Source organism: Trachemys scripta, chromosome 2 (genome assembly GCF_013100865.1).
Source record: "Trachemys scripta elegans isolate TJP31775 chromosome 2, CAS_Tse_1.0, whole genome shotgun sequence".
In the NCBI taxonomy this organism is placed as follows: Eukaryota; Metazoa; Chordata; order Testudines; family Emydidae; genus Trachemys; species Trachemys scripta.
In genome coordinates, this window is record NC_048299.1 from 15,551,042 (window position 1) to 15,576,491 (window position 25,450).

At 41.0% G+C, this 25,450-nt stretch overlaps 1 protein-coding gene across 1 annotated transcript in view; it reads right to left on the reverse strand.

The window, feature by feature from the left end:
* The window catches only part of KMT2C (lysine methyltransferase 2C), a 328,785-nt gene that overhangs the window by 80,479 nt on the left and 222,856 nt on the right, over nt 1-25,450 (reverse strand). Inside the window, exons 15-24 of the mRNA XM_034759976.1 lie at nt 22,451-22,567; nt 18,726-18,827; nt 18,454-18,558; nt 17,038-17,219; nt 16,553-16,717; nt 15,835-15,944; nt 11,250-11,315; nt 9,076-9,288; nt 3,416-3,544; nt 445-564 (exon numbers count right to left, since the gene is read on the reverse strand). Coding sequence (XP_034615867.1) covers nt 445-564; nt 3,416-3,544; nt 9,076-9,288; nt 11,250-11,315; nt 15,835-15,944; nt 16,553-16,717; nt 17,038-17,219; nt 18,454-18,558; nt 18,726-18,827; nt 22,451-22,567 — 1,309 coding nt within the window. The remainder of the gene's footprint in view (nt 1-444; nt 565-3,415; nt 3,545-9,075; nt 9,289-11,249; nt 11,316-15,834; nt 15,945-16,552; nt 16,718-17,037; nt 17,220-18,453; nt 18,559-18,725; nt 18,828-22,450; nt 22,568-25,450) is intronic.

Genomic DNA, 25,450 nt, shown 5'->3' on the forward strand with positions numbered 1-25,450 from the left:
GCATTTTAAATGTAAACGTACCCTTACGTGTAATACAACTGTTATACAACAAATGGAACCATTTCAAGGTAGGGGGTCCAAGCTGTAGTAGTAGGTCAGTAGCTGAGCTGGGAATGGAACCTAGATCTCCTGAGTCCCAGCACAGTGCCCACTCTACTAGGGCACATGGTTTCTCTTAGCTGGGTCTTAGTGACCTGAAACACGTCATTAGTGTTTCAGGACATTTCTAGTTCTGTCTCTTTGTGAATTTTAGACACTGCTGTAAATACAAATGGATTTGTGTAGCAGCCAAATTCATAAAATGAGGTGACAACAAACATTAATAATGTAACCATTTTCCCACTGCAATAATCTCCTGACAGCAGCAGATAAAAAACTAGTTCCATCATTTTTCTAAATTAAGCATTGGCAATAATTTACAAACAAATAAATGTTAGTACATACCATCTTCTCTGCTAGGCAACTGCTCAGAAACAGAACCGGAAGAATCTTTCCTGGAGAGAGATCTCTTAGTTTTACCCTGCCCTGTACGACTTCTCTGGCGTACCATGAATCCTCCAATACCTATCAAAGAAACAAAAATACAACAAGCAGATGCAGATTACATTCCCAGATAAAAATGGAAACAAAGAAAAAGCCATCTTTTGGTTGCCCACATACAAGGACTTCTTCAAAACACAGAAATATTTTCCTTAAGGCCTGGTCTACACACACTGTTTGTATGGGCATAGCTACATTGGTTATGGGTGTGAATTTTTTATTGATATACTAGTACAACTCATAAGTGTGGACACTGTTAAATTGGTATAAAATGTATTTTTTACTGGTATGGATTCTTCTCTTTCCCATATGGCTAAACATAAATTATACCAATATAAGCACATTGATATTGGTACTGGTGATGACGTGTAGCTATGTTTTTCGGGTAAGTATAAGTGAGGGTTGGCGAATGTGTGTGTTATGCTGGGAGAGTTGTGTTGATTTACGTGAGGGCTGTTTTGTGCTGGGAGGCCTGTGCTGATTTGCGTGACGCTTGTGTTGTGTTAGAAGATTTGTGTGAGTGGTAAAATGAGGGATGTGTGCTGCAATGAGGAGTAATGTATATTTGAGGCTCTTGCCTAGGTGGTTTTGAAGAACTGTGTCAGTTGGACAAAGTAATCCATCATCTGTGCAGTTTCCCTCAGACAACCATAAATCTGCCGTGTCCAAATTAGCTGTAGAGTAAGGAGGGCCATTGGCTGAGTTACCTCTGATATCATAATTGCCTAGGACTCTCAGCATGGAACCCTTACTGTAGCCAAAAGTCTGTGTTATTGCAAGGATGCAATTTGTAAAGTCAATCATAGGCGCCGACTTCCCCTCTTTACCATGGGTGCTTGACCTCTACTCTAACCCCGGCCCTGCCCCGCCTAAAATAAACAAACAATAAATTAATGGAGATATCCTATCTCCTAGAACTGGAAGGGACCTTGAAAGGTCATCGAATCCAGCCCCCTGCCTTCACTAGAGGACCAAGTACTGATTTTGCCCCAGATCCTTAAGTGGCCCCCTCAAGGACTGAACTCACAACCCTGGGTTTAGCAGGCCAATGCTCAAACCACTGAGCTATCCCTCTTCCCCAAAGGCCCCACCCCAACTCCGCCCCCTCCCTGCCCCTATTCCAACCCCTTCCCCAAATCTCTACCCCAGCCCTGCCTCTTCCCCACCTCCTTCCCTGAGCGCGCCATGTTCCGCTCCTCCCTCCCCTCTCGGAGCGTGCTAACGCCACCAATTTGTCGGCGGCCAGGCGGGAAACGCTGGAAGATAGGCGGAGAAGCAGGGATGCACGGTGCTCGGGGGGAGGGGGCGGGAGGAGGAGGGGGGAGGGAATCTTGGCTGCCGGTGGGTACAGAGCACCCACTAATTTTCCCCCATGGGTGTTCCAGCCCCAGAGCACCCACGGAGTCGGCGCCTATGAAGTCAATAAGGTCGAGAACTTAAAAATTAGATGGTAAGAGACTGAAAATGCCAGTGATGACTGAACCTGGTGATATTCTAAACAAAAATAGCTCTCAACATGCGGTTTCCATCCCGTCCCCCACCCTTATTTAAAACTTCAGGGAAATATTTTTGCTCCAATTGTCCAATCAGTATTTGTAACTACAAAGACTATCAATAAATGCAAGGTGATTGATTCACCCAACAACTGACAACTGAACTGCGTACGAGTCTGAATCATCTTCAGACTGTATGAAACGTACCCTTATCACTAGGCCCTACCAAATTCACAGTCCATTTTTGTAAATTTCATGGTCCTAGCATTTAAAAAAACCTTGAATTTCATGGTTTCAGATATTTAAATCTTAAATTTCAAGGTGTTGTAACAAAGCATGAATATGTATTTAAAAACAGCAAAATATACACATATAAAGCCCTTAAGACAGCATTTCTCAAACCGGGGGAGGGGTCACAAGGCTATTATAGCGAGGCTCGCAGTATTGCCACCCTTACTTCTGAGCTGCTTTCAGAGCTGGGCAGCTGGACAGCAGCTGTCCAGGCACCCAGCTCTGAAGGCAGTGCCGTCACCAGCAGCAGTGCAGAAATAGGGGTGGCAATACACCATACCATGCCACCTTTACCTCTGTGCTGCTGCTGGTGGCGGCGTTGCCTTCAGAGCAGGGCGCCCAGCCAGCAGCTGCCGCTGTCCAGCTGCCCAGCTCTGAATGTAGTGCAGCAGTAAGAGTGGCAATATCGCGACCCCCCTACAATAGTCTTGCAGTCTCCTTTGGATCAGGAACCCCAGTGTGAGAAACACCGTGTACTTTTGTATACTTTTACCCTCTAGTATAGTATAGAGTAAAAGTACACAAAAGGCCACGATTCATGGGGGAGACCAGATTTCACAGTACGTAATGTGTTTTTCACGACTGAGAATTTGGTAGGGCCCTACTTATCACACACTTCAGAATATAGGTAGTAGATACCTACAAAAGTATTCTCTTTAAAGAAGCAAAAAGCCTCACACCCATATTTCCCTGAGCTATAGATACACATTTTTATACAATACAGCATATATGTATGTTTACCTACAACATATATATCCAATTAGAAAAGCACAGTGCTTTCTTTTCTCAAGTTAAATAATCCATAACTGGCTGCAAATCTGAATTGTGAACCAATACTTACAGCATAAGGCCCGGACTGCTGCTGTGCAGCAACCTGGGAAAGCGTACCTGGATAATTAGACTGTACATTATTTTTAACCATAATAGAAGAAACTACTACATTGCACAATGAGGAATGAACCACCCAAAGAAGCCTTTCCTAAACATGCTGTTTAGTCTTCCTATTTCTAAATTAATAGAATATTTACATAGTAGAAAACTTAAATGTGACAAACAAATGGATACAAAATGGTCTACATTATGTATCGTACCAGGTCTGTATGGCTTTCTTTTTCTCTTTTTGACCCCATCAGCTCCTTCTGTCACCTTAGTATCATCATCCACAGTTTCTCGTTCTGGGCTGGAATCTGATTTTCCATCACAATCCATAAGATCACCTTCTGGAGAAAAGACAGAATTATAAACTAAACCAAAAAGGAGGAGAAAAATGTTTGCATATAGCCTATATAGAGTGGGATTTTCAAAAACATCCAAGGGAGTCAGATTTTCCTTGTGATAAACTGAGATTGCAAGGGGGTCTATAGTGGTAAAAAGTTCCATCTACATGAACCTGTGATTCTGCATAGCTCTATTCTATTGAGTTTCTTTTACTTCCCTCGTCACTGTAATATCTGAGGACTCTGAAGTAGTGCTTTAAGTGATGTGACTAACATCTGTCATATGCAGTTTGTTTTCTCTCTCATCTTCTTCCCAAAGGGGTAATTATGTCTGCAATGTAGTGTTTTGTTTAGGTAGGGTTCTATTTTGGGTTGTTTTGCTTGTTTGTTTGTTAAATGAACACTCTGCTCTCTGTTTCTGTAGAGAAGGCAGGTCAAAAGAGTAAGCCTTGCACTTGGAGCGGAAGGTGGTGAAGTTTGTGGTGGTCCTCAGTTTTTTGAGAGTTCATTCCACAGTCTTGGGTCTGCCCCTGAGAAAGCTCTATCTCCCACAGAGACAAGCTTTACTCTAATGTTGGAAAGTTCCACTGCACCAAAAGAGCAGAGTTGTCATCCAAAGTTCTCATGCCAGAGCTTCAGGTGATTTTGTAGACATCTTTGGCCCAGGCCACTGAACACTTTGAAGATAATGACTGAGACCTTGAACTCGATTCAGTAGTTTAAGGGAGCCAGTCTAGAGAGCAGAGGACAAGGCTGATATGCTTGTGGTAGCCCGTGCTGCCGAGGACATGGGCTGCAGATGCATTAATTCAATGTTAGTCATCCTAAAATGAGTGTCAAAAAATGAGTGCCAATATCACCCTGCCCCTATCTTCATGTATTGTGTGCATCATACAGGTCTTGACATTTTAAAATATTTTAATAACAAGGTATCGGGAGTCAAGAATTAGATTTGTTTTCTTTCCTTGGGCATTTAGGTGCCTGGGAAGTTGTTGGAGAATCTGGAGAAGTCATTACTCACTAGCAAAACATTCTTTTCGAGGTGATGGACTTTTCAATCTGATATCCTGAATGCTGGGAGTAGTCCATTTAACAAAGACTTAGTGGAATAAGGGCAGTAATGTGGTCAAAGGTGAGTGCTAAATGTATCTCTGAGGAGTGAGCTATTTTCCACAGAGGTACTTGAAAGCTGCTTGTGTTTTGTCAATGGCCTTGACAAAGTTCTTCATCAGACCCAGCTTGATGTGTAAGGGTGGTAACAAAATCTTCCTTGATTCAACAAGTGGGGGATGCTGAAGACTTTTCCTCCCAGGTTCCAATGACTGTCGGAGTGGCCAGTCTTTCTTGATGTAGTGGGAATCTCTTGCACGACTATCCCATTCGCAGAGAAAACAGCAGTACTTTGTGTATCCAGTCTGCAGACCAAGCAAGAGAGCAACAACCTTCAGATCACCACAAAGCTGCCACTGATGTTGGTCATAGTTTAGGCACCTCAAAAGTTGTTTCATATTGTCATAGGTTTCCTTCATATGGACTGCATGACCAACTGGAATTGATGGCAAAACACTGCCATTATGCAGTAAAACAGCTTTAAGACTCTTCTTCGATGAATCAATGAACAGTCTCCACTCATCTGGATCGTGAATGATGTTGAAGGCTGCCATCACACCATCTATGTTGTTGCAGGCTACAAGATCACCTTCCATGAAGAAGAATGGGACAAGATCCTTTTGACCGTCACAGAACATGGAAACCCTAACATCACCTGCCAGGAGATTCCACTGATGGAGTCTGGAGCCCAACAGCTCTGCCTTACTCTTGGGTAGTTCCAAATCCCTGACAAGGTCATTCAGTTCACCTTGTGTTATGAGGTGTGGTTCAGAGGAGGAGGATGGGAGAAAATGTGGGTCCTGTGACATTGATGGTTCAGGACCAGAAGTTTCATCCTCTTTCTCGTCTGACTCAAGTGAGAATGATTCTGGTGCATCAGGAACCAGCAGTCCTTCTCCGTGGGGTACTGGGCGTATAGCTGATGGAATATTTGGATAATGCACAGTCCACTTTTTCTTCTTTGACACGCCTTTCCCAACTGGAGGCACCATGCAGAAGTAACAATTGCTGGTATGATCTGTTGGCTCTCTCCAAATCATTGGCACTGCAAAAGGCATAGATTTCCTTTTCCTGTTCAACCACTGGCGAAGATTTGTTGCACAAGTATTGCAGCATGTGTGTGGTGCCCACCTCTTGTCCTGATCTCCAATTTTGCAGCCAAAATAAAGGTGATAGGCTTTCTTAACCATAGTGGTTATACTGTGCTTTTGTGATGCAAAAGTCACTTCACCACAAACATAGCAGAAGTTATCTGCACTGTACACACAAGTACGAGGCATCTCTGCTCACTTTGGCTAAACAGAAATGTGTCCCTTTGCAAAATCAAACCCTGACAAATAAGAGAGCATGACACTGTATGATTTCTAGAGCTGATATAGGGCAATTTGTTCAGCAGAGTGATGTAAGCTTCGTTACGATTGCATCATCCATGACTTCTAGGAATAACATGATACATGATATGAATTGCATGATGCAATACCAGCTTCAGATTGCATCATTCTTTGTTTTGCCTAAAAAGCAAGTACTGTCCAAACCCAGTCATAGATTTATTCATAGATCCAGTCAAAGATGTATTTTAGTCATTTCTGGTTTAAATTGAGATCCCTTCCCTTTATAACTCACTTATCCTCCGCCATTCCCAAGTCAAGGGTCGTATATACTGACCCAATAGCATATCTTGAAAACTAGAGCCAATCAACAATTTTAAGCATCATTTGCGTTCTCAGTGACCCAGAATTAGTAAAGTTTGACTACACTGATTTCAGAAGCATTTTGGCTGCAGAGCAGTGTTATCAACCATTATTGTAAAGGGTGGGGAAAGTAAATGCTGTGCATGAGCTGGTTACATTTCATGGTAATTTTGCAAGGTTGCTTCAATACATGCTTACAACATTAAACACACATACATTGAAAAAGAAATACATCTCTGTGCAGTCTATTTATGCTGCTGAGTAATGAAGGCAACTGAGATTCTCTCATTTCTAGCAACCATATGCCTTACTCCCAAAGGCTGAGCTCCTGACCAGACCTTTTAACTGGATAGGACTCCTTCTGACGTCTATCAGCCCTACTTTTAGACTGGCCAGGGAGTCTCTATTGAGTAACATGTGGTGATTTTCTCTACACTTTAGAGGATGAACAAGTCCTCTCAACAAAACTTCCAGCCCCAGCAAGGAACCAAGTTTTTTTGGGTACCCAAAAGATCCTCTGTGCAGTATGTTCAGGGTTTCCTAGTTTCTTTTCAAAGCACAGGTCTATAGATATTAACTAAAGAGCCATTCTGAGGCTTTTTAACGCACCTAAAGCCAGGCCAGTTTTCAAATACATTGAAACATTTTATTACAATCACTTAATGAAAAAAATATAGCTGAGGGGATGAGAACTGAAATCAGAACAAAAAGTTAGATCCCCTATTCCACTGCCATACTATGTGCATTACATTATATATCTTATCAAAAAGAAGATTGAGAGGTGACTTGATTACAGTGCCTTAACAGGGAGAAAATACAAAGCACTAAAGGTGTTTAATCTAGCAGAGAAAGGCATAACAAGAACGAATGTCTGGAAGCTGAATCCAGACAAATTTTGAACTGATATTAAGATACAAAATTTAAACAAACAGCCAGGATGATTAACCATTGGAACAAACTACTAACTGATGTGGTGGATCTTCTCTCTCCTGAAGACTGGATGTCTTTCTGGGAGATATGTTTTAATCAAACACAAGTTGTTGGGCTCAATACAGGGTCAATTTAAGGTCTTCTGATATACTGGAGGTCAGACTAGATGATCTAATATATCATAAGAGGGAAGATCCTCTCATGGATTGGTAACTGGTTAAAAGATAGGAAACAAAGGGTAGGAATAAATGGTCACTTTTCAGAATGGACAGAGGTAAATAGTGGTGTCCCCCAGTGGTCTGTACTGGGACCAGTCCGATTTAATGTATTCATAAATGATCTGGAAAAAGGGGTAAACAGTGAGGTGGCAAAATTTGCAAATGATACAAAACTACTCAAGATAGTTAAGTCCCAAGCAGACCGCAAAGAGCTAAAAAAGGATCTCACAAAACTGGGTGACTGGGCAACAAAATGGCAGATGAAATTCAGTGTTGATAAATGCAAAGTAATGCACATTGGAAAACATAATCCCAACTATACATACAAAATGATGAGGTTTAAATTAGCGGTTACCACTCAAGAAAGAGATCTTGGAGTCATTGTGGCTTTAAACTCTATGAATCTATTAATCACAAACAAAGCAAGAGAAAAGTGATCACTCCATCATTTAAAAGTAACCAACAAACATATATCATAAAAATACACATTTCTTCCAGCCAACAACAGATCATGATTAAGGATACGCCAATCAAACAACTGCCATGCTACTTATATCAACAACTTAACATGAGACCATACTAGAGTTAAATCACTCTATCTCAAGAACACTCTGTATCTACAAAAAGCCTCTTATGACATTTAATCTGATTAACAGCAAGACAATGTTGCGTAAACAGAAAGCATTTCAGAGTGTGGTGAGGCGGGGTGTCTGCATTCCACTTTTAATAGACACTTGTGTAATTTATTTCCTGACTTTCACACCTGTATTTAGTTAGCCTTTCCTCAGGTTTAGGATTAACATAATAGTCCACAATACAATTATCAGAATGTACAGTGGACTCCATTTAAACCAGATACAAATTAACTATGTGATTCATTTTCCAATCCAATTTCTGTCCTGTCTGGGATTATGGAGTCAAACAAAAGCTCACTTGGCCAGGGAAGTAAAAGGATGTGTTGCTTCAGACTGGGGTCAAAACTTCTTCTCTGTCAGAAATGGCAATTCCATGCCCTCCTCAGACCCTCTTTGTATCTAGAGAAGGATGAGTTGAGACCCCCCCCACCCCCTCAAGAAATTCAACTATCCCTGAGTACCCTCTTATGCTATCTCACCCTTACTTTTGAGCATCACATTTGAAAGAGACCAAGAAGTTTTGATGTATCTTTGTTAAGCCTTGGGACTACAACTTTCTAACAGCATTTGCTCTGGGTCTGAGAGTCTCAGAGTGCACTGTGTACTCCCCATAGTGTGCAAAATTTTCAATTGTAGTGCTGGTGTTCTATGGAAGGGCAGCCTGACCTTCTGTTCTGCCCCTGTTGTTAGTCTTAAAGACATGGTTTCTGTATGGGATAGATGACACACGAACAAAAGTAATAGGAAGGTCCATCTCCTTGAAATGGACAGCTATGAACACCAACAGTCATGTTTTGCAGTTAGTCCATCTTAACCATTTAGCACTAGAGTGAAATAGAAGCACCTATATGAGTAGTAAACAATACATTTAAAATATGGCCATGTGTACAAATATATGCATGAATTGCAATAAATATCAAACTGAAAATATGCTACATACTGACCATTACCTCTACTGTCATCCATCTCTCCATCTCTGGAATGCTCTGATTGGATATCTGGTGGTGTCTGTAGCACAGCTACACTGTTCTGGTTTATAATCTTCAACTTAAGTTTTGGTTTTGTCCGTTTTCTTCTTGGTACTGTAACAGTGAGGCTCTGTAACTGAGACATCCCCAATTCTGTCAAACAGACTCCATCTTGGGTATACGTCTTCGGTGGGTCTATACAAATTACATGAATCATAACAGGAATATAAAACTCTTTATACTTTGACTCAAGTCTTGGATGAATTATTGAAACACTTCTTTAAAGAGTTAACCATACACATGTATGTCAAAGCATGATAGATTCTAAGCACTAGAACTTGAAGGATATCAGTATAAATAATACAGAGGTACCTGACACTCTCTTATAAATTACAGACAAAGCTTTATAATTTACAGTGTAATGTCAAATACAGTAACACAACATGACACACTGCAAGAACTCATTAAAAAGAATGTTTGCATTACAGCAACTGATGTCTTCAAAAGGTATCCAGAGCTGGACTCCTACCTGACATACTCATATAACTAGACAAGTCTTATCTTTTTGGTCTCTGCTACTTGTCTATCCAACTGTCTACCTAGATACTTATGTGGTCTTCAAGCATGGTAGTATTGGAATGTCTCATGACTGTTAACAAATTTTATCTTCACAAAACCCTTGTGAGGTAGGGAAGAATTATCCCCATTTTGCAGAAGAAGAGCTGAAGGGCAGGGTAGATTAAGTTACTTTCCCAAAGTCACGTAGAAGTCTGTGGGTGAGGCCTGGTCTACACTAAAAAGTTAGGTCGACCCAGCTACATTGCTTGTGGGGGATGAAAAAAAGTGACGTAATTAAACTGATCTAATCCCTGGTGCAGGCAATGCTAGGTCGATGGAAGAATTCTGTCGACCTCGCTACCACTTATCAGGGAGGTGGATTAATTACACCAATGGAAGAACCCCTCCAGTCGGTGTAGGTAGTATCTACACTGAGGCACTACAGTGGTACAACTGCAGTTGTGCCACTGTAGCATTTCAACTGTAGACAATTCCTCAGCCAGGAATTTAACCCAGGTTTCTTGAGACCTGTGAGACTGCCTCTCTCCAGTGACATGACAAGGCTACTGAGGTGTAGTGATAAGCATGTGCTGACAGTCCCTAGTTCTCAATGTAGGCAGGGATCCTTGACTCAAATTCTTTTCCTCTGGTGATCAGCAGAGTCCAAGTTTGGTTACCTTCATTCAGGGGTGATACAAAGGCAAACAGCACAATAATGGTAATCACCAGTAAGGCTAATTAAATACCGTCTGGATAACATAGCTCTAACAGATATTTCAATATCACAAACAGTAAAATTCACTCCTTTTAAACAAATGAACAAAAATGTCTTCTTACACAACATCCCAAAATGGCATATCTACAGGTGATTTGTGCATAGAATCATTTATTAAAGAGACATTTCTCTAGTGAAGAAATAACCCAAATATTTACAGCAACATTTTTATTCATTGTATTGTACAACAATTCTGTTGCATCAATTTTTTTTTTTATAGATTGCAAGCTCTTTTTAAGACAGAAAATTCCTTGCAATAGGTACTGACTTCTACTATATGTAAGTACAGCATCAAACATAATGGGGCTTGATTGAGACCTCCGGGTGCTAGTATATACAAATAACAGTAATTGCTGTGGCACCCACAGGCCCCAGTCAAGATTGGGCCCACCTTGTACTAGGCACTTTACAAACACAGGAAGCCCTGAAGAGTTTACAGGCTAAGGTCCTGATTCTTCAATCACTTATGGGCATGCTTAATTTTAAAGCACATGAAATGAATAGCCCCAATGATTTAAATGAGATTACTTGTTATCAGTGGGATTATTTATTGTTTACTCATGAGCTTCAAGTTAAGCACGTGCTTAAATTTCTGCAGGCTCAGTGCCTAATTTAAGATAATTGTAACAAACTGGGTGGGACAAATAATAGAACATAAAGAGAAGGGAGGACAAGGAAAACACTAAACATTACACCGAGAAAGGATTCTTAGTGGTGCATCTCTGATAAAATCATAGAGAAAACAATTTCTATGTTCCAAATAAAAATATCAGCTAAAATTATTCTAGATAATCAAAAGATTAAGCATTTTTTAAAAAATTACCTAGTTCTTTTACTTTTGAAACAATCTGAGCTGCAATTGATGGGTCACAGCAGTCTGAGGAAGGTACTGAAAAATAAAATGTAGTGAGTTTAAATAAAATCAAATAATTCATTTATTCGGATAGTGCAGAACTGATTTAAGGTGACAATGTCAACTAATTTTCTTTTACACTTTTTTTTTATACTCTCTCTTTTATATCATTGGCAACACGCGCCTAGAACCTTACAAATAAAATGATTATTCTGGTTGCATTCCCAACATCATTGAAAAGATGGCTAACAAGCAACTCTGGGGTCACCTGGAACACTGAAGATTTCCCAGACCCATGTATGGTATGGAGACTACATTGGTTGTGATCTCCTACTAATGGACAATGAGCAGGTGAGTTCAATGGATCTTTTACATTATCAAGCAGCTGACTGGTGACAGCAAGGTTTTGACAACCTGATCGTGCATTATGGCTGGGCTGGGCGGTATCACAGAGTAGTGATTCCTTTATTTCCAAAGAATTCCCAGAGAACTGCACTGGGCAATCATTCATTGTCCCCGAGGGCTCCCACATGTGGGATTTCAGAGGGCTCTCTCCTGTCAGCCTTATTGTACAATGTGCATGTGAGGCTATTGTGAGAGAAAGTGAAGCTCTAATACAGAGAACATGCTACTCTAGGTCTCTTGTAAAACTCAGATGGAGCAGTTAGACCATTTTTCAAGATAGGAACATGAATAAAAGTGAATTGGCAGAAATTCAATCTGGAAGTGATGTTACTGGGTTGAGGGAAACATCTATCTACCAAGTATGGCAGAGATAGTGTCCACTCTTGTGACTGATTTAGAGCGTCAGCAACTCAGACCAAGGATTGTAAAGCACCATGCACACCTATGGTGTTGTACAAACAACAAACAAGGAGGTCCACAGTTATGGGATACTATTTTGGGACTTGGAAGTACTTTTTCCCCATATTAATTTAATATAACAATTATGACCACTCCTTTCCTGTTATCTAGATTTCTGTGACCTCCAGACAGAAATGTTACATGGGGCAACCCTAGAGGGCTATGCAGAAAGAATAGCTGGAGGAGAATGTAGTTGCTTCTATTTGATTTGGGACCTAGCCACACAAGAAACCACCTATCTCTGCATACGCACAATTATGGAACTTGAAGTCAGCTTACGTGTTTATATATAAGTTGCTGAAATAGCAGCTTTTTGTTTTTATTTTCTTATCAAAATAGAGAATAAATTGATAAAAAGGAAAATATTTAGAATCTAGAGAATAATCTGCATAGAAAATATTCAAAAAATTAAGACCAGTGAAAGTTTGGCCTGAACAAATTAACAAGCCTCCCTTAAAAATATCACAGAATAATACATTTATGCAACACAACTTTATTTTATGTCAGTGTCATTTACACAAGCTGTAATTATATTATGCCAGAATTACAGACCATCCTAGAATGCTATATGGTACAAATCACAAAATAATTAGCTAAGCACTTTGATTAATAACTTAAAGTGATCCATCAACAAGCCCATAACAGTGGGAGGAAGAAATTAAGTGACATACACAAGAGTCAGAAATGAACAGGAAAAAGTAAGGAAGAAAAGATACATTTGAAGATGAAATTTGGAAATAGGTTTTGAAATGATGAGATAGAGGGAAAACAGGAAAACTGCAGGAGGAAAGGTACTAGTAGCTCCAGTGAGATTACAGGAAAGGACAGAAGCAGGCAGATACTAATGAGTGGAGTGGGAAGGTCAGTAGAGTCAGACTTCACATATGAGCTCAATTGATCTAGTCCACAGAGTGTTTTAAAACAAAAAGGGCAATTTTGAACTGGAACTGAAGTAAACAGGAAACCAATAGAGGTGATTTAGGATGGGGTGATTTGATACGTTTCACTGATAAGCAAGACAATGGGCAGTGGTATTCATGTACACGCTGTAGTGTAGAGACTTGGGGCTTGTGGAAGTCAATTAGGAAAGAGGTGCAATAGTCAAACAGTTAACGATGGCAAAGGTGAAGTCTCTAGAGAGAAAGTCAAGGAAGTTGCACAAACAAATTATGTTTTGACAGTGGCAATAGACAGATTTACAGATACCCGAGATAAGAAGATTAATACAGACAATAGAGAGAAATGGCAGATCTGAACTGAGGATGGAGACAGAAATGGAATTGTGTTCAAGGATATTCTTCTCGCCAAAAGGGAGAACTGCAGCAAGCTCAGCCCAAAATCACAAATTTATTTGGGTAAAACAGACAAAGACAGTGTTTAGGGCAGAGTCTTTAAAGGTGGTGAAAGATATGCAGAGTTGAGTAACAGTGGAAAAAAGGTAATTAAGGTCAGAGTACAGATGGATGACAGAGAGCAGTTAGGCTATGTCTACACTGCAGAGTTTTGTCGCCAAAAGCAATGCCGCTTTAATTAAACTGCTATTGCATGTACATGTCATGCTCCTTGTGTCAGCAGAGCGCATCCACACTAGCACCTCTTGCATCCACACAGAGAACAGTGCACTGTGGGTAGCTATCCCACTGTGCAAGTGGCCGCAAGATGATTTGGGAAGGGTTTGCAATGCCTCAGAGGGCAGGTACAGCAACACATGATACAGGTTTCTCAGTCCCATCATTCCACGGGCACCCTACTAGATTGCCAGCCGCTTTTCAAGTCGTGTGTGAGGGAAGAGAGGGTGAGACAGGGAGTGTGTGCATGTATGGGAGAAACAGAAACAGAGTGTGTGATGGGGAAGAGTGAGCATGTTGGCATGCTGTCTCTAAATTCAGACAGCTGCCGGAAGCAAGTCCTGAGACAGGGGGAGGAGGGGGACACCTCTGACATCAGCCCCAGCCTCCCTCCCTGGCTCTGCCAGTACAACAGCCTCTCACATACACACACATCCGCCCCTGCCTGCCTCTTTGTTTGTAGTACGGGAGAGAGCAGGAGCATTCCATGTTAATGATTTGCTTTGTTGCTGGAGCTGAGCAGCATACTCAGCTGTCAGAACTTCCTGGAGCTTTGAAAGGAGAGGAGGGCATGCTTGCAGGGCAGATGAGTTCAAAACAGTAAGCAGAGCGGTCACGGCAAGCATTGTGGGATACTGGGGGAGGCTAGTTATGGTGATACAACGAACGGCAGCATGTACACTGACACTTTGCCGCAAAAAGCTTTATGCCTCTTGTCACTTGCCAGCCTCCTGGGGCAGAATAACCAATCAGTGCTACTGCAGGGAGAGCTCTCCCCTCCATCCCCTCAGCAGCCCAAAACCATTCTCACAGGAGGGCAGGGGGAAGGAAGGATGTAAAGAGCCCAGGGCAGCTCCAATCTTTCCTTCTCCTCTTACCTGTGAGCAACAGGAGGGCACCTCTGCTCCTCCCCCCTACTTGCAACATCCAGCCTAGGAAGGAGTTGCTCCTTCCCTGCCTAGAAGGGGAAGTAGAGGACCTGCTGCAGCCCCCCGAGGCCTGGGGAAAGAGGCTGAAGAACCCCAATAAAAGCACAGAAGCTGGGGGTAGAACTACGTGTCGGGAGGTGAGCTGATGGGAGGCAGAACTGAAGGACAGGGGACTAGGGAAATGAACTGAGGGAGAGCTGAACTGATGGGATGCAGAATGAATTGCTGGGCTGGGGATGGGCAGATGAGGAGGTGAGAGCTCCTTCGGCAGAGACCAAAATCACTTTCCCAATAAACTTGAGAGATTAAATGTTGACAATATTGTCTCACTTGCTCACGCACACAGGGGATGGGCAGGGGGAGGGGTTCAAAAATCAAATGACAGACAACCACCCTGCCCCAATTCATTTTTTTTTTTTAAATCATTATTTTTGGAACAGTCTCATGATTTTTGGGGATTGGACTCAAGACTTTTGATCTCTTAAGGGAGCGCGACTCATGATTTTTCATCTCTTCAGTTTGGCAATACTGTAACAGGGAGAGAGCATGGCTGCAGCTGTTAAGTGATTTGGATGCTACTCCTGTAGAGAGTTCTTTCACTGACAGGAGTCAAGAAGGAACTGGCTACAAAGTTCTAGGTAGGAAGTAGTGGCATTAGCAGTGTGTGATTGTGTAAGATAGAGGAAAGGTCATGTACACTCTAGATACCACTACTGCTACCTCAGAAGGCCTGAAAGTGTTAAGTTCAGAGAGGTTTGCCCTGTCTGGAACTTGAAGCTGAGATTCTTGTGCAAATATCTTTAAGGAATCGGAATTCTTTTTTCCCACTTGATAGCTGGGAAGTTGAGCTGTGTTTCATCTTTTCAACACCACGATTTGAAACAGATCTCCAGCTCACATAGGGTTTATGGGTATTTACCCAACCCATCTTCAATAAATTGTTCATATTCCCCCCTCTAGATCACATAACTCAACCGCTGACAGTCTGCTAAATCTTTCCTGATGCTGCAATGGTGCTCCTGCAGTCGGTCACTATGGGGTGCTAAAGAACTAGTCTCTAAAAATTGGAAAACCTCCGTTCTGCAATGATCCAGGACTTTACCAACCATAGCACAGAACCATAAAAACATTCCCAAACCTACTCTATTGCATTGTGCACTGCTGCCAAGTCATTAGTTTCGAAAGTCCTCTTACCGTTTGTTGGTGGTATGTATGGCCTACACATGGTACAGTCAAAACCAATATCAGCTATGCTTTCCACTTCCTCTTCTGTGTTTAAATTCTGACAGATTGCATGCATCCATCTAGAAATTAAATGGGGGGGTGGGGAAGAAATACAATTTAAAGGAAATGGCTAACATCTTAAGAGACCCAAATATCAGTATATGGTTTTTGAGGTAATAATAAATAAAGGGAAATATTTATATAATTTGATTATTTTAGGAAGAAACAATGATGATCTATGTTCTCGATGTATGCTTTTTCCTGTACATGTGTTTAAATACTGTATACACTCCCTCACATTGTCACCCTTAATAAGAAGGAAAACTATATTTGTGTTGCAGACACTTTTTAGCATTGCTTTGCCTGTATATGTGATGGTCTATTTTGTTTTTATCTATTTATATGATACTTTGCTGAGTACTTACAGATTTATACTCAGAACAACTCTGAGAGGTAAGCAAATATCACTTTTAAAGATAGAGAATCAAGACACACAGAAATTTAGTAATTTGCCCAGACTCGCACAGGAAATCTGTGGCAATACTGGGAAATGAATTAATCTATTCTGAGTCCCACTTCAGCTGGTTTCACCCCAAGACAAACCTTCCTACCATCCTTACCATGTTACATCATTAGGGTAAAATGTAACTCATGGGAAATAATTTCAGAAAATGTTAGAAACTCTTACCTATCACATTGCCTACACTGAAGAATGAGCTCTTCTTCCCTATAATTGCGAAAGCAGATTGGACAGTTAGATAAACTTGCACAAGGAGCACACTGCGTGTAATTGTTTTGCCATTCACATCTTAGACCAGGAGAAGTTGCTCCACAGTGCCTGCACCAAACACACCTGCAAAACACAAACAAGAATGTCTTTATTGTCTTGGGTTCAAAGTAAGATTGTCTGCACTCGCAGCATCCTTGGCACAATACACAGTATTAATGGAAGATAATGATTTCCACATTAAATTGTGTCTGATCAAAGAAAAAATCTGGTAGGTGGTTTTGTTCAATATATGCCTGCCCTCAAACATTATTTGAATTAAATGAGAAATTATGGTTAAACTGACATTGGAAATACTTAGCTGAAATATATCAATAATAGTTTTAAATACAGTAAAATGAAAAAGGGATAACAGTAAACATTTCTGACACCAGAACCAAACACACCATTTGCACTTCCATCCTCCTTTGGGAACTGTCTGCAGTGGGGGATCTAGGCAGTAAGTGTGGTAGCTGATGTCACAGTCATCACAGAGAAGCAGTCTTCCTGGATCTGTAGCTTTCCCACAGGCTTCACACACTGTGCATTCCAGGCACCTCCAGCCTTTACTGAGCACCACCTTAGTAATCTGCAGATAGGAAGGCAGTGTGCAACTTATTCCCAAACAACTGTACAGGCTTTAAATGTTGTATACATTTATTTCAATATAGCAAACATTGGGCCCAATGCTGATCTGGCTAGGTAGAGGTGTAAAGAGATGCTGCACCTGTGCTGATTATCTGCATCACTGGTAGCAACGCAGGAAGGGAAGCAAGCTTTGCAAAGCTGCTATATATCCCCTACTTGAGCAGGTGGGTGGGGAAAGTAGCAGAATGGGGAAGGACTGGGTAGAGCGCAGGTTCTGGGTAGAGCTCAGCAGCATGTCAAGGAACATAGGCTGTACTGGGGTCTATACCCAGTGCAGTTTACTCCCTCCTTGGAGCAAGGGGAGTCACAAGCTTTTTCCCCGACTGCTCATGGGGAAGTGCAACAATACGTTGCCTGTAGCAAAGCCAAGATGGAACTCATTAAAAAATCCTGGTTCATTCCAAATTCTTTGTGAGGCCTAACTCTGGGGTTTTAGTGAGTAGAACCAAATCATCTATTTAAAGTTATTTAAAATATCATTGAAGAGTATCATCTGAATGCAAAACCAAATTATATTCTCATGAAAAATGCACACAGCATTTCATAAAGCACATGTAAAAGCAAAGTAAAACCCAGTGGTATCTTTAAAAACACCCACATTTTACATAACTGCACTTATATAATGAGCAACAGACAGTTTATAGTTTATATGCTGCAGTAAATAGCTTATTATGTGCTTGCTAAGTCATCTCATACCATTCAAATTTAATTTTCTCACATTCTCTCCTAGACTAATGAATCTGAAATGTATTAACTACTCCAGTTGCTGTCAATTCTGACAGCCAACAGACAAATTGAATCAACTAAACCTGACACCCTAGCAAATGAAGTTGCACTATAATTTCTTTCTTTAAAATATTCTGCTAAGATTGTGTTAAGATTTTAAGCTTACATTTCAATGTGTTATTTTAACCAACTGCTAGATTAATAAGTGCTATTTATGGCTGTGAAATTAGAAAAAAAGGTTAATTTCTCTTGAGGCAGTGTATACTATAAAATGACATTTAATTAAAGTCTTTCACAAGTTGCATACAAATAATGGTCACATTAGCTGAAGAATATTTAACAAGTTAATGACTCTCCTAATTATGACAAAACTGGAAGCAATGAGGTGCTATTCAAGTACAATATGCAAACAATGTTGTCAAATAATTTTAATGTAACAAAACACTTACCTTAATACTGACACAGTAGGGATGGTAACACTGACCACACTGAGAGCATGCAAGCAACCTGCCCTCTGCACCCTGGCCAAAACTCCCGCAAACTACACACATATCCTAGAACGACAGAAAGAACAGTTTTCAAAGATGGGCCAATACACTAACATCCAAAACTATGCAGCTGCTCTAAAGTAAAACCCCACCCGTATATTGGATAATTCAGCTCATAACAAAGACATTAATTCCTTTTTCATTACAACAATCAGAGTAACTGGTATCCCAACCTGATGTAAAGTAAACTTGTCACTGCTAGAAAATAGTACAACTGTATTATGCATCGAGTTTTCTTCCTCGTCTTTGTTAGATGAAACATCCATGGTTGTGACCTACAAAAAACAACATCATGTGAATATATTTTCATAGCTGAAGATACAAACTTTTCACTTGGTTTACTACTGTCCTTCTGGAACTGAATAAGGAGTACAGTATTTCAGAACATAAATACATACAAACCATTGTAAACTGTAAAAAACATTTGCTGGTTTCAAGAGCTGTATTTCTGGGTATTCATCAGGAAACCAGGCAAATATTTATTAATACAAAGTAATCACCAGTAAAATCCACATTTGCCAGAAGTTACACACTGGTGGCCACATTGTACCATTTTTCCCAATCATGTGGAGGGTCCCTTCTGCTTAACTTTCGCTCACCACAAAGAAAGAGATGTCAAATGTTTCTGCAGCAGTCTCTCTTCCCCCTTCCTCCAGATAGTACCTCTTATGCATCTTGGGATCCACATGGGAGAAATGGGAAGGCAGTAAACAGGTTGAGAGAAATGCACTTTTTGCTAAACAGAGGTTTATCTGAATATGCTAAATTTGCAGTTTTTCGTGCTTATTAATAAACATAAAGTCCATTTAATAGCACATTTTAATATTAAAGGTATGGTATATACCCATAATTGAAGAACAATGAAGCTGAAGCAAATTATATATTACCTATTTTTTTATATACTTGATTTAGATAAGTGCTCCAGTTGTATTAAAGACATGATGGATAGCAGTTAAGGTTGTGCAACTGTTCCCATTCATGGGTTTCTATAGGGTTTTATAATGTGACTGTGAAAATTAATTCTGGGTTGAAAATTTTGCACAGACATTTAGACCACAGCCGATAAGCAAATTTTTCTCCTCAAAACAGAGGACCCCCCCCCCCCAAAATCAATTTAAGCATCTAGATTATATGAAGGCAATACGCAAAGCCCCCAGACAGATATTAGGACTTTTAAAATGTGTTTTTATGCTTCTGTAACTCAATGTTTTCACGTTATTTTAAACAATTTTTCCATATTTTTAGACCTTAAGACATAGTTATTTCATTTCAAATAACTGAGCCAGACTTTAGAAAGCTACGTGTTATGCATAAAATGGTTCTTCACAAAATGCAGCAAGAATTTTAAAAATGTAATATTACATTGTAATTGCACATAATTACATCTTTACATATATTTATACTGATTCAATCATTAGATACAATTAGTTACATAAACAATCATAAACTAGGCTTCCAAAATAAGCCAAGGATATTAACAAACCTTCAATAGAAGATTATGTCTGGGAAATAAACCCAGAAAAGCAAGACAATTCACTGTTTTCTGATTTAAACATAAACTTGTTATCCTCCTGGCGCCATATGAGAGTGACACATAGGAGACCAAGGATCTATGAAAAACAACTAACATCTGAGAAATACATAATACTATGACTGGATTTCTCAAATGCATAAGCTTGAACAATCATTTCTAACTACATTTTTTCCATGTTCAATCATATCTGATACAGCACTAAATAGAATGCTTGAATTACCAACTTCTGATATTAGAGCTTTTAAAAAAAAATAGAGAGAAGGGGAGGGCAAAAAATGGTGATATTCCAGTACTTTGTTTTTTATTTGAATGAAGGGGATCTACTACAGTAGGTTCCTTTGATTAAGAGTAGCACTATTTCACCTGGTATTCAGCAATTAGGTGTGTATTTCCCTTGCCTCTTGGTTGAACAAAATAATTATCATAATTTTTCAAGACTGAGGTGGAAACATTAATGATCAGCTAAGCTGTTTTGACTGTAGGCAAATCTCTCTACATATGATGTTCTGCTAGTTTAGATGATTCAACCAGGACCCTTACACTACGAGCCAACAGGAACTGAGAGAGTTTAGAAGATGGAGTACATAGTCCTAGGGACGAAAACGTTTTGCGTGGCTCAGTGACATCTCCTTCAGGAATAGTACTTATGGCGTCTTCTCCAAAAGGATTCTGTAAAACCCTTTGAGAAAAAGAATACTTTTCTTTTCCTGCCAATCTTCCACACTGACATTTGATTTGACAAATATGGATTTTTTTAAAGTGCATTCTTCATAAAGCTCAAGTTGACATCGCCGTTTCTGCTTAAACAATATTTTTAACCCATGTAACATCTCACCAGTCCAAACATCGTTCTGAGGCAACGCTGACTGATGTCAGCACAGCTACAAGAATAATTCTTGTTCATTAACTGTTGCTTGCAAGCCAGTAGGGGAGCAGAGATCAGTGTTTATTGAGAACGGTTTAAAAAAAGAGTGCATATTGTTCTGTGTTTTAAAATGTGTTGGGTTGGTAGCATGGCAGATATAACAAAAGAAACCCATAGGTTTAGTGTCAAATTCTGTCTTTCAGATATTTGCACAAATCCTACTAACTTAATGGGAGATACTTCTGTGCACCAGAGGGCAGAATTTGAGCTTCGGAATTTGCAGGATCAAATTATCACAATTTTGAGGTGAGCCAAAATTTTAGGACCTAAAATCCCTGCTGTAGAAAAAGTAGCCAAAGTAGTACAGTGGGAACCAAGAAACTCTGCAAGTTTGACTATATGGAGTTGCCAACTATTCATCCCTACATAGTGGCAGGGGAATCAGTTGGTTGAAGGGGTTTGATCTCCTAATGCCATAAATTCCCATCCATGGAGAAAAGAGCCCAGGTGCAGGAGATGGCTGGTGTCTTTCCACTGCTACCTTCCCCCTTGCTACCACAGTATAGCCATCACATCTCAATGGAAAAATCTATCTTCTCTAAGAGCATGATCTGGTGCTCACTGAAGTAAACTGAAAAGCTGTCATTAACTTCAATGGGCATAGTATCAAGCTTTAGGCCTTTATGGAAAAATTCTATACAATTTAGTAGCAAATGTTCACCTTTCTATGTTTAGACCAATTTACAGAATTACACCAAAAGGATACCATATTTTCTACTACATTTTATAAGTTTTTAGTAATTATTTCTATAAAATCTATTGGTTGCACGCCTATTAAAATATTAGGCTTTTCCGTAAGTGTAAATTAGTGCTTTGTAGCATTAAAATAGCTGTGGATATTCAAGTTGATATCAACAGCTACGCCCCTATTCAGCAAGGTACTTAAGCACGTGCCTAACTTTAAGCACGTGAGTAGTTCCAGGAAGCCAATGGGACAACTCACACAACTAAAGTGGGACATGCTTATGTTCTTTGCTGAATTGGGGCCCTAAGAAGAAGAGCTTTCCATGGGCAGCTCCCTATCATAGACCCCCCCAATACCCTTGGAGTACCCTCGGGGAAATTATTATGGGGTTAAGAGAAGGTGATATAGTCCAGTATAGGCCTTGTTTTTCCCATGTCTGCTGTGCCCAGTGAAAGCTCCCTTAATTAGTGTCACCTCCACTTGTGGAAGTGGAAAGAATGATCTGGGTCCTCAACAGTGTCATTTTAAAAGGGAATGTAGATGATGTAAAATTGTTCTGGATCCATTAGCTACAGGTTATTCCCTATTTTTAAACTAAAATATATAATTACATTTAATGAAAACTAGATTGTTATCAAAACGATTTCTCATTACTTATTTTGTTTAGATACAAAATTTCTCTAAAAAAAATGAGAGCTGGAATAATGAAGTTTCACACCAAACTACATACATGATTAAAAAGATATGTTCTTACCCCTGGAGTGACAACAGCCCCAATCCCATTCTTCAGTTTTGATCTACCTCTGCCACCTCTTCCTGAAAGACCCGCACCACGTGGTCTCCGCTTCCCTGGGAATCCTGATCCACGGCCCTATTTAATATAAAAGAGCAATTTAAATGCAATCCAGATCTCTTTTAGTGTAGGGACACTTCCTTGCAACTATAAATAAGAACTGTGGTTTCCAGTGGATATAGGTAAGCCAGATCATCATCATTAAATCACTTCATAAATTGTAGTAGAATACATTTAACTTCAGACTAAAACCTTTTCTTCTGTCTGTGGTCTTCAACCATTATTAAAAGGATCACCTTCAATAAAAGTACTTAAAACCTCTAACACCTTAAGTTTTATACAGGCACAGCTGGTAATATTGAAATACATTTTCTCCCTCTTGCCTAGTACTCCAGCTAAACACAACCTCTTGTTTGATTCTTTAAGAACATGCAGCTAAGACACAGCCAGGTGTGTTTTGACTGTTGCTTTGACACTGTATTGCCATGAGTCTTATGACTGTTGCATGGGCACTTTACTGGTTATACAGTAGCTACACTTCTTAGCTGTAAATAGTCACACACACACTAAAAATTGTTAGGGCTTAACCCTGCTTCCACAGAGGTCAGTGACTAAACTCCCACTGATTTAATGGGAACAAGATCAAGATTTTAGTGTTTAATTTGTTTAATACCCTAAAGAAAATATTATTTATAATACTAAAATTATATTTTTATTTGTAATATTTATACTTATTGCTAGTGATTTCTTCTTTTTCCCACCCTTGTTTACTCTGTAGATGCTTGGTGTGAGTGCTGAGTTGGGATCCCTTAACTCATGAGGTATCCCTTAACTGATGAGGTGAATTCAAATACGGTGAATTTGGGGGAGGTGAGGGCGGGAAGTAAAATTCATACTTTTTCAGTGTTAATTACCGGACATTATTATTGTTAATTAATTGAGCTTTCACACTGAACTGGAAAAACTAAATAAAACAAAGCAAAAGAAAAACACAAAAAACTCACTGATCACTTCCAAAAGAGGAAAACATTATTATTGGCTATGTCTCTATAGAATTGTGGCCGATATTTTTCTGTCCAGATTTGAACAGATTGCATATACCTTAGACCTTTTGTCTGTTCTTATACAATGAGTGTCAAGGTATATATTCAACACAGCAGATTTCATACTATGCTTTTCTACTACTCAATACATAGCGTTTGACCTTGTTTTAAATGCATTTTAACAAATCTATGTTAACAGCTACTCTACTCTAACCTAGTTTTGCTGTCCACAAAATATCTACAAGTCTACAATCACTATCTGAATGCTTGCTTCAAACTATTTTAAGATGCCAAAAACACCAAGAGAAAACAATTCACTCAATAAAAGGCACGTACTGCCTTTGAACGATGTTACTCTCATTAATGTCAACGGAAGATGCTCTAGACCAGGGGTTCTCAAGCTTCATTGCATCGTGTCCCCCTTCTGACAACAAAATTACTACATAACCGGGGGTGGGGGGCAGAGCCTGAGCCCAACCACCCTGGGTTGGGGTGGAACTCGGGCTTCAGCCCTGGATCCCAGCAAGTCTAATGCGACCCACTTTGGGTCCTGACCCACAGTTTGAGAACCGCTCTTCTAGACTAGTGATCTCCAACCTTTTTACGCCCAAGATCACTTTTTGAACTTAAGGGAACCCAGAATCTACCCTGTCCCTTCCCCGAGGTCCTGCCCCTTCCCCAAGCTCTGCCCCACTCACTCTCCCCCACCCTCACGCTCTTTCACTGGGCTGGGGTAGGGGTTTGGGAGGGGGTATGAGCTCTGGGCTGGGGCTGAGGGGTTCGCAGTGTGGGAGGAGGCTCTGGGCTGAGCCTGGGGAAGGGGGTTGGGTTGCAGGAGGGGGTGAGGGTGCAAACTCTGGGAGGCTCTGGGCTGTGGCAGAGTGTTGGGGTACAGGATGGGGTACAGGGTGCTGGCTCTGGGAGAGGGGTCAGGGTTGGGACTTGGGAGTGCAGGAGTGGGTTCGGGATGTAGGAGGGGATATGGGGTGCTGGCTCTGGGAGGGGCCTCAGGGTTGGGGTGTGGTATCCTGCCAGGCAGCACTTACCTCCGGCAGCTCCCGGTCTGTGGTGCAGCGTGGCTGCCGCCAGGGCCAGCTCCAGGCACCAGCAAAGGAAGCAGGTGCTTGGGCGGCCAATGGGAAGGGGCAGCACGTCCGGGTCTTCGGCAGCAATTCGGCGGCGAGTCCCTCTCGGAGGGAAGGACCTGCCGCCGAATTGCTGCTGAAGAATGAAGTGGCGCGGTAGAGCTGCTAATGAAGTACCGCTGATCGTGGCTTTATCTTTTTTTTTTTGGCTTTGCCGCTTGGGACGGCAAAAATGCTGGAGCTGGCCCTGGCTGCTGCTAAGGCAGGCTCCCTGCCTACCCCAGCCTCATGCTGCTCCTGGAAGGGGCCAACTCACCCCTGCGAGGTGGGGTGGAGGGGGGAATGGACGTGGCTCCATGCGCTGCCCTTCTCTGCAAGCACTGCCCCCGCAGCTCCCATTGGCCACAGCTCCCTGGTCCCAGTCAATGGGAGCTGCAGGGAAGGTGCTTGCGCAGGCAGGAGCAACGCGCAGAGGGAACCCCTGCCCCTGGCCTGGGGCTATGCTGCCCACTTCTGGGAGTGACGAGGGGCCGGGGCAGGCAGGGAGCCTGCCCTAGTGGCAGCCCCACTGCACCACCAGAGATCGCGATTGACTGGGAGATCCTCTAGGATCGACCAGTCCATCGTGATCAACTGGTTGGTGACCACTGCTCTAGACCCAAGTGTACAGCTTCTGTTGATATTAATAAGAGTCCATGGATTGAAGAACAGGAGTACTTGTGGCACCTTAGAGACTAACAAATTTATTAGAGCATAAGCTTTCGTGGACTACAGCCCACTTCTTCGGATGCATATAGAGTGGAATAAATATTGAGGAGATATATATATACACA